The 10,066-nt window shown below is 36.3% G+C and overlaps 2 protein-coding genes and 1 long non-coding RNA gene across 4 annotated transcripts; 2 read left to right on the top strand and 1 right to left on the bottom strand.

Moving 5' to 3' along the window:
- On the top strand, positions 1,648-5,092 carry LOC104790134. Of its 2 annotated transcripts, none has more exons than XR_002034818.1 (5): positions 1,648-4,042; positions 4,290-4,359; positions 4,514-4,597; positions 4,722-4,928; positions 5,015-5,092. It is a non-coding gene; the product is annotated as an uncharacterized LOC104790134 (long non-coding RNA). The 2 variants fall into 2 exon arrangements; XR_002034817.1 differs by having other exon boundaries at positions 4,514-4,627.
- On the top strand, positions 5,852-7,812 carry LOC104736164 (E3 ubiquitin-protein ligase AIP2-like). The gene is made up of 5 exons (XM_010456099.2): positions 5,852-6,214; positions 6,403-6,607; positions 6,700-6,899; positions 7,175-7,387; positions 7,465-7,812. The coding sequence occupies exons 1-5, from the start codon at positions 6,041-6,043 to the stop codon at positions 7,612-7,614; spliced, it is 942 nt and encodes a 313-aa protein (XP_010454401.1). The 5' UTR covers positions 5,852-6,040; the 3' UTR covers positions 7,615-7,812.
- On the bottom strand, positions 7,694-10,019 carry LOC104736165 (protein TIFY 3B). The gene is made up of 5 exons (XM_010456100.1): positions 9,614-10,019; positions 8,735-8,846; positions 8,464-8,644; positions 8,314-8,371; positions 7,694-8,121 (listed from the first exon to the last, which is right to left on the bottom strand). Exons 1-5 carry the CDS (start codon positions 9,751-9,753, stop codon positions 8,025-8,027), a joined length of 588 nt encoding a protein of 195 aa, XP_010454402.1. The 5' UTR covers positions 9,754-10,019; the 3' UTR covers positions 7,694-8,024.

The raw sequence follows: 10,066 nt of genomic DNA, 5'->3' as shown, positions 1-10,066 counted from the left end.
AACAAGATTTTGCGAGTTTGGCGAGAAAATAAAATTTTAATTTTTTGCGAGAAAACATAATTTTACGATTTTGGCGGGAATTTTTTTTTTGCAATTTTACGGGAAACGAGATTTTGCGGTTTTGGCTGGAAAACGTAATTTTGCGGTTTTGGTGGGAAAACAAGATTTTGCGAGTTTGGTGGGAAAACGAGATTTTACAGTTTTTACGGTAAAACGAGATTTTACAGTTTTTACGGGAAAACGAGATTTTGCGGATTTGGCGAGAAAATGAGATTTGGCGGATTTGGCGGAAAAACGAGATTTTACGGTTTTGGCGGGAAAACAAGATTTTGCGAGTTTGACGGGAAAACGTAACTCTGCGGTTTTGACGGGAAAACAAAATTTTGTAGTTTTGGCGGGAAAACGAGTTTTCATGTTTTTGTGTTTTTGGTAGGAAAACGAGATTTTACGGTTTGACGGAAAAAGCCAAATTTTGCGATTTTAGCGGAAAAACGAGATTTTGGGGTTTTAGAGGAAAATGAGATTTTGCAGGTTGGTGGGTGAAGAATTGAAATTTTAGAGTTGTATGTATATTAAAATTGAGAAAAAATATTTTGTAATTATTTAATTAAATAGGGGTATTTTTTACTTTTACAAATTATGGATGAGTTTACCTCATCCAAACTTTTTAAAAAATCTCATTTAGAAATTTAGTTTTTTTTTATAAGTTTTTAAAATATATCCAGATATTATATCCAGATGAGTTATTAATTGTTACTAAACGAACAACAATAAGCATTTGCTTTCAGATATTGCATCTGGTTCACCAAACAAACATGACCTTTCTCTCAATATAAATTCTTGTTTTCTTTTCGTGTTTACAATTTAGTGGAGGCTCGATTGTTCATTTAGTCTCAATATAAATCGGTTTACAATTTAGTGGAGGTTCGATTGTTCATTTAGTCTCAATATAAATTCTTGTTCATTTAGTCTCAATATAAATCCCTAACTTTACCATTCAAAACTTAGTTTTCTTTTCGTGTTTCTTGTTTGAGTTCATTTTAGTCTCAATATAAATTCTTTTTGTTACTAATCATTTGGCTCAATAATTGACCACGACTTTTATAGAATCTTGAAGTGATAAAATTTAAGAAATGACGAAAATTATATGCAAAGAACAGTTTATTCTTTATTTTCACGCAAATAAGAACATTATAATAACCACTACAGAAGGAAAAGAACAAATTCCACAACGTTTTTTACGTTAAGGATCCAATTATCAAAAGTAGAACAACACTTTTGGAATCATATTTTCATATATATAATGGAAATTGTTAAAAGTTTGATATTCTGTATAACAAATACTTTTTAAAAAGAAACCTATAACAAAAATATAGTAAAGAAAGACAAATTAAGAGAGAGTGTCATGGATTATAACGGTGGATTTCATGAGGTGGAAAAGAATGGTAGACTGTTTTTGGTATACCATCACCCTAAGTATTGTCCCATACCCCAAATACATACCCTAACCTCCTCCACTGAGCTTTCTCTTCAACCTCTTTTCTTATGTCCTAAGGAACGACAGCGAAAGGACGTTTCTTATGCAGGAGTTTATGGCTTTTATCTTGTAGAAACTAGGTTTCCACAATAAATTTGTTTATGGGGGAAAACAAATTCAGTAAAGTAATCTCTCTAGAAAACCGATCTAAGCTTTGAAATTAGAAGAAAGGGAATTGATCTCGAAGAATTAAGGTTTAGATTGCTAAGAACAAAAAGAGAACTGAATAATTGTATTCAATAATGGATGTCTTACAATGGAGAAGTCTCTCCCTCTTTATACATATTCATAGATCGCATAATATATTAACTTTCCTTATGAGACGAACTGAAATAAGGAAAGTTGCTTTATCTCTTGCGTCGGCCGCCGGGCGAAGTGGAAGTCGGTTCTTCTCCTTCGAGGCTGGGCTTCCTCTGTCTGAACTGGGCTTAAATGACCTAATTGAGTTCTTAACCGGATTCCCAGTTAAATAACCAAATTGTTTTTCTGGTTTAGTTCGGTATGTTGGGGGTGCTAAATCCTGCACCAACATATCTGCTCGGTTCTTCCCACGAGTACGTAATTCCTACAACAACAGATTCTTCTGATCATCATGTACTCCCTCTGTTTTGGTGCAACAATAAGGAATTTGATGTTGATGGTGGGTGCGACATATGCAAAGGCTCAAATTTTGGTACAGACTATTACTTCTGTAACTACTGTGATAAAAAATTCCATAGGGAATGTATCCAGTCTCCACTAAAAATTAATCATCCCTACCACTCTGAGCATCCTCTCCAACTTTTCGTTCGTTATTATGGGGCTTCCGACAATATTGAGTGTTTATGTTGTAAAATATTAGCAAATGGGTTAATGTATCATTGTACGATATGTCAGATTTTTATGCATCCAACATGTGCGATGAAACCAATACCCTTTGTTGTAGACCCACCAAAAAACCATGTTCATTCTCTCATGTTTTTCCCCAGACAAACTTGCTTAACTTGTAACCTTTGTGGTTGGCTGAGACAAGTTTGTCCCACCTACATTTGTGTCAGATGCAACTTTGTATCTCATGCTGATTGTATGAATCTCCCACACATCATCAAGATATCATGTCACCACCACCGTATCTCCTTCACTCTTTCTTTTCCATCAAGATCAGAACGGTTTTGTGGAGTTTGTCGTCAAAGTATTAACGGTGATTATGGTGCGTATACTTGTGACACGTGTAGCGATTATGTTGTTCATCCAATATGTGCTACATGGAAGAATGTGTGGGATGGAAAAGAACTCGAAGGTGTACCAGAAGAAGATGATATAACACAAGATGTTGGGCAGTTCGAAATGATATCTGAAGGAGTGATACTTTATTTTCTTCATGACCATCATCTCCGGCTCGAGGTCAATATGCTATATGACGAGAATAAATTTTGTCAAGCGTGTGTCCTTCCTATCTATGAAGGTAACTTGTATTCATGTATGGAGTGTGAGTTCATCCTCCATGAAACATGTGCTAAGGCTCCCCGTAGAATTCAACATGCCTTGCATCTTCATCCACTCAAAATGAAGCAGTTTCACAATAGAGAATTCTCGAGTTGTGATGCTTGTGGTCGTATACATAATGGCTTTGGCTATGGGTGCAATTGCAAAGATGAAGACTGCTTTAATCTAGATGTAAGGTGTGCTTCAATTTCTGAGCCGTTTGATTACAAAGGTCATGAACATCCCTTATTCATATCTTTAAACCAAGGAGTAGAACCTATGTGTGACGTATGCAAAAGAAGATGTCTTAAAGAATTAAATTGCATGAAATGCAATTTAATTGTATGTTTCAGGTGTGTTACCTTACCATACAAAGCAAAATATCAGCATTACGACACACATTCTCTCACGTTGTTATGGGGTGAAGAAGTAAGCGAGAAAAATTTGTGTGAGGTGTGCGAACGTAATTTACAAGATACGGGAGCAGAAGCGTTGTGTAACTTGTGTTACGGGTGCAACGAATGCTACACAGCTTTTCATATTGAATGCGTAATTGGTGCAGACCAATACATGAAGCCCTATAGTTACTTAGCAAGGGGATCGGAGAATGATGTTCAGGCTCTTCCCAAACGTCATATTTCTCGACCATTAATATGCGTTTCTTGTAAGAACCGTTGTCAAGGTAAAATATTTAAGACCTTCTCCATCGGGAGGTTCATAGAGGGGATTTTAATGTTTTGGTGAAAAAAAATAAATCAAAACAAAAGAAAAATGGTAAGGGAGCCTCTTATATAGTATATCCAATTTTGATTTAAGAGGTGATATGTGTCGTCCTTCTATAGGCAAACAAAATAATAGAAAAGGGAAAAACAAAATTGGATCGATCAAATTTTATTTCTTTTCTCCTCTCTCTCTCGCGTTATAACTCCCGAATCGACAAAGTAAGAAGATGGAATTGAAGGATATGGAATCAGAGGAGGTTGGGGTCGGAGGAGATTGAATCGGCGGAGGAGATATGGAATCAGAGGAGGTTGCGCTTAGGTAAACGAATTAGGGTTGTTTGATTTTTTATCCCAAATTAGGGTTCTCTGATTTTTGATTTTTGATCCCAAATTAGGGTTCTTTGCAAGAATTTTTCTCTCTTTCATTTGATTTCACTTTTAGCTTCTTCAGTTTTGTGAGAGGCTGTTGGATTTGGTAGTAGAGCATGTCTTTCTTTTGGAACTTGGTGTTATATGACTTCAGTGGTTTGATTAGATTTGGGTCTGATTTGTTTCTCAATGAGCAGAGGCCGTGGCAGATGTAAACAGAGCAATTGAGTTGGATCCTTCACTGACCAAAGTTTATCTAAGAACAGGGTATGTTATTGCTCTTTCCTACTATGTATCATTGTTAGTCATGTCTTTTAAGTTTTAGTGAGAATCTTTTTGGGTGTGATTTCTTGAAATTGTGTTTTGCAAGTTTTGTGCTTTCGTATTCCAAATTTAATATGTGTTGAATTTGTAATTTTAGGGATTTGATGTTGATTTCTGCAACCATACGTATAATGGCATAATGCCGGGTGGATGTAGTCCCTCTGACAAACTCTTTGCAAAGGTTGGACTCCGTTGTTACAATCTTGAAAAGGTTACTCTCTTAGATGGAGAAGCACTTTTGCTTTACCCTCTCCTTGTGATCGATTGATAGATAGATGCTTACCTCATTGCTTCTAACCTTGTAGGGAAAGAAGTTAGAATTCAAGAGTCTAGTCAAAGTTAACTCAGAAATCGGTTCACTTTACAATTCTTATTCAACATCCGGGGTGATGGATCTTATCAACAACTCAATTCACACTTTCCAAACTTTAGTCACGGATGCAGGGTATGAGAGAACAAAGCGCGTTTGATACTCGTCACAAAAATATGCAGGATCAAGCCTCAAGTGCCAGGTAAAATTGTGTGTGTGAAAAAAATCATGTCGGCAATACTGTTTATTTTTAGTTATGGCTAAATCTTTTTAAAATGTATGTTTTAGGCATTGGAGATGCCACTGTCTTTGGGGACTTGGATGCTATAGATAACTTCTATAAAGGTGATATGCCAGATTGGCCACAAAATGATGATAAGTTACAGTTCTATGAGGTGAGGTGTTCAGTTTTTGACTCATCTTCTTCACTATATATATATGTGATCTGTTTCGACTGGTATACAAGATTTATCTAATAAGTTTTAGATGATTAGAAAATGCAGGTGAAATGAATTAGAGTTGCGAGTGCAGAGGCATAGTAAGAAGAACAAGTGATGGAAAAACAGGACATATGTGCCTTGAAGCAGGGTAAGGTAAAATTTAGTGAAGGAGTTGGGGTAAATCAGTATTACAATTAATCATTTTCTCTATTTATGAATTGCACTTCTATTATAAAATGTATTATGTTTATTTTATGTTTTGTATGCTTAAAATTAATTAAATGTAATATTTTCCCATTTTTATAACATCTTAAATGTTTAATCATTTATACTATTTCTAATCTATTTAAATTTTTATTATTTCAAAAAATTATATTTTTAAAATAAGAGATCCATAATTATAAAATAAGAGATCATTTATATTGGAGGATAAATTTTTAATTAAGAGATCAATGGTTCTTAAAATTTAAAACAGTACACAATTAATTCATTAAAAAATCAAACAGTACATAAGATCCCCAATATATGAACTTGTTGTAAAATTTCTAAAGATGTGTATTCAATTCAGATATTTTTTAAAAAAAAATCTCAAAAATATAAACATTAAAATGGTTCGGTTTTCTATTAGGTAAACCGGTAATTTGACGTATGTAATCTATTTTCTCGAACCAAACCAAACCAAACAAGATGAAGCAAAACCGACCGACTTCATCCCTTTCCTCCTGATCAAGAAATCTCTCTGCTCCTACAAATCCAAGAAGACGATGAAAGATCAATCGTTTGCTCATTTGATGGAATTCGTTTGAATCTTCTTCTTACAAAAACCCCCAAATTCCAATCGAAAATCCCTAAATTCTTTAGTAATTAGAATATAATGGATGCAGCAGCATCTTCATCACCGTCTCCTTCCGAGGAAAGTTTGAAGCTTCAACTTGATGATCTGCAGAAACAGCTTAACAAAAAGCTGAGATTCGAATCTTCCGTTCGTTCTATTCATAATCTCCTCCGTGATCACTACTCTTCTTCCTCTCCTTCTCTCCGCAAACAGGTTTGGTTTTATTTTGTTTCAATTTTAGGTAACCATAGATTTCAAAATTAGCTCTCGAAATTTTAGAATACTGGCCATTTTTGATTGATGCGTACGTCAAGGATCTTCAATTTGATCCAATTTGAGTTTCAATTTGTTCAATTTCTATGTTATAATCGAATTTTTCGTTTGTTTTATGGCTATTGTAGTTTTACATAGTTGTATCTCGAGTTGCAACGGTTCTCAAGACAAGATATACAGCTACTGGGTTTTGGGTTGCGGGGCTGAGCCTTTTCGAGGAAGCTGAGCGACTTGTATCTGATGCTTCTGAGAAGAAACACTTGAAATCTTGCATTGCTCAAGCCAAAGACCAGTTAACCGAAGTTGATATCCAGCCCACTGAGACCTCACAAGGTTTGTGTAGCATTTAGCTTGGCTTTATCATATGGTTTAACCTGAAGAGAGAATCTGGGGTGAGTTTATTACTCTTTGTGAATTTGTTCCAGGTTATCTTTTTGAGGGACATCTAACGGTTGATCGTGAGCCGCCACAGCCTCAGTGGCTAGTGCAGCAGAATCTCATGTCTGCTTTCGCCTCTATTGTTGCTGGTGAATCCTCTAATAATGCTCCTACTGAAAACACTCTTGGGGATACGGCCAACTTGATGCAAGAACTCATCAACGGCCTGGACAGTATCATCCCGGAGGTAGTTGTTTTATCTTTTTTGGCAATGCCCTTTCTCTTTTCTTCCTTACTAGTTTTAAATGATTTCGTTGTTGTATGTTCTCACATTGCCTGATAAAGCGTGATACTTCACATATAGATGAGTTTAAAGCAATCTGTGTTCAAATATGGCTTTGATATTTGTCTCCTTCTTCCGTATCAAGAGTCTTTAACCCCAATCTAATATGATATTGGTAGAGTGGTTTTTTTGCTTAGCCTTATGATTGAAAAATGATATATATGATGTGTTTTATACAGATGCTAGAAGATGGTGGACCACCAAGAGTTCCACCGGCTAGTAAAGAAGTTGTAGAGAAACTTCCAGTGATCGCTTTTAGCGAGGAACTGCTTAAAGAGTTAGGACCAGAGGCAGAATGCTGCATCTGCAAGGAGAATCTTGTAATCGGCGACAAAATGCAGGAGCTGCCATGCAAGCACACATTCCACCCTCCTTGCCTAAAGCCTTGGCTGGTAAAGTTAATTTCATTCTTTTAAAGCTTAAGGGTAAGCAAGAACATAAAGCTTATGATCTTAATTGTTTGTGGCAGGACGAGCATAACTCTTGCCCTATATGTCGTCATGAATTACCAACAGACGATCAGAAATACGAAAACTGGAAAGAGAGGGAGAAAGAGGCTGAGGAAGAGAGGAAAGGCGCAGAGAATGCTGTCCGCGGAGGTGAATATATGTACGTTTAGATTGTAAAATTTATGGCACACTGCCACTGTTTGTACTTTAACATCTCCCTCGATTTGTTTTGAATGAAAGCTTATAGAATAACAACAAAGATTTCATTACTTTATAACACAAATTGTCTTGAAAAGACACCAAGTACATAACAACAAGAGTATTACTAAATCCACAATAGTAGTTTTTTCAGTAGAGATGATCGTCTGCCCTTAAAGCAACTCGTAAAAAGACAAACATGTCTGACCACTCCAGAGACATGCAAACAAATCTTTGGTTTGTCTAACAAACCTATACAGAACACGACTATCAAACAACACACAGCAGCATACATGATAGATTACCATATCAACCATATTGACATAAAGTTTTACTTAGTTTGCTTTAAAAGCTTATTGTAACCCTGAGGTTTCATCTTCTGCTAATCAGTCGGAAACTCCTCCTTGATAGAGGCATTGCCTATTGGCACATTTGTCTTTTTTATGTCGGAGGTAGGGTAAGGGTTTTTGTTGACCAATCTGCAGAGAAAAAGAATGTAAATGTTGCTGTTAGATGCAATCTCAAGGAACATTATATGATCAACCTATCTTTTACAAGTCTCTCTCAGGCATATCAACAAGCTCCGGATTAGTAAATCAATCAAAAACTCAATAAAATAGATAGAATTTAAATTTCCAGAGGGATGGAGTGTAGTTATAAAGGATGCATACCTGTCCCGTCTTTTCTCGAGGAATCGTTGAAGCGAATGCCTCCTTGCAATAGGTAGATCTGAATTGGCAAAACATAATTGTAAGAATCTAATGAGAGTATCCATTTTCAAATTTTGAAGATTATTATAACCAGTTGAATCGAATACTGACCAGCCGCGGATCTGCAAAACGAAATTGGCTGAATGGGAAATGATTGTGCAGCTGGTGAAGCTACATTAGATGTGCTTGAGAAAGAAGGAGCTCTGTTAAGTGCTGGCGATGGGACATGACTGATGCTCGTAGAATTATTTGTCTCCATGGCTTTAGCAGCAATACGAAGGATTTCTTGAACCTACAAGCGTGAGATCACAATGAGAACAGGAACTCTCTTAAGCTAGCTTTTCGGACAACAAAAGTGTAGAATTTGCTCCGATTGACCAACCTTTTCTGCTGGGAGTCCATCGAACACAGTAACACTCCCACCAAAGAAAATAGTAAGCTGACTTGGAAGGACCGTTGAAGCATCTGCCTCAGATGATATGTTCTCCGTGGACCTTCAATAGCAGAAGATCCATGTATTAATGCAACATTTGACAACAATCTAATAGCTAGGAATGAAACTCTCCACATATTGTGACTGTTGATAAAGGCACTAAACAGCATATACAAAGGCAAGAGATTGGTTATAATAACTGTCATTTAGTGTTTAAAGTGATTTAGTGGTTCTAACAACCAATAATCAGAAGAATCAGGTTCTTCTGAGTTCCATGTCAAATGACTCGCAGAAGGTAACATAAAATTTCTTGTTAAAACACACAAATTCAAGCAATTTTTTAAGTCAGACCCGTTTAACAAGAAACACGGAAGGATGTCTTTGATATATGAATATGCTGCAACACACAATAATAAACCAAAAGCTGTAACTGATATAGTGACTAAATATAGCAACTTCTTGGTTTCTCATTTCAGTCAATATGATTCATATAAACCAAAACTCTCCAGTTTCAAATGTACAAGATGAAGTTCCATTAACCAAATTCACATGAATAAACTTATGTATGCATTAAGGACTTTTGAAGCACAAGATGATCAATTGTTCTAGCCAAGAACAAAATGATTCCTCTAGGTAAAATATTACTTTCTCTAAATAGCAAATAAAATCCTCAAATTCCTTTCCTTTTATAAGTATTGACAGATCGAAATGTTCACTATCAGAAATGACACACAAATTCAAAAACTAAACTCAAATTCAAAGGGAAGAAACAGAAGATGAAAAAAAAAACATGTGAATCCACACAGCAAGTCTAAACACAGCTCATACCTAACTTCGTGAATCGATTTCTCAACAGATCCGCCGAAGACACCGTGCTCGGTTCCGTTACCGCCGATCTCAGCCGCGCCGCCGGCAACAACACATCCGCCTTCAACGGAAGCGTGTGACTCATCTTTCGCCATAGTCATAGCTTTGTCTTCTCAAAACTCGTAAATCTCTCTCTTTAATCCGATAAGAATGTTTAAAATATCTTCTTGTTCTCCTGGTTGTTTCGGATTCGTGTTGCAGACCGGGAACCTCCGAGTCCGAGATATATCCTCCTCCAGAAGCTCCTGCGATTTGGACACGTGGCGGTGGATATTGTTTTTTTTGTTTGACTTCGGTACGAAGACAATAAAATACAGACAAGACACTAATTTAGAAACGTGCGCGAATAAGATCCGGTGTCGTTTCTTTGGGTTTTGCCTTTAATGTGGGACATTCCCTTGTTAACGACGACAA

The sequence above is a fragment of the Camelina sativa genome, chromosome 13 (genome assembly GCF_000633955.1).
Source record: "Camelina sativa cultivar DH55 chromosome 13, Cs, whole genome shotgun sequence".
Taxonomy (NCBI): Eukaryota; Viridiplantae; Streptophyta; class Magnoliopsida; order Brassicales; family Brassicaceae; genus Camelina; species Camelina sativa.
The sequence above is the reverse complement of the archived record's forward strand: the minus strand, read 5'-3'. Positions and strand labels throughout refer to the sequence as shown.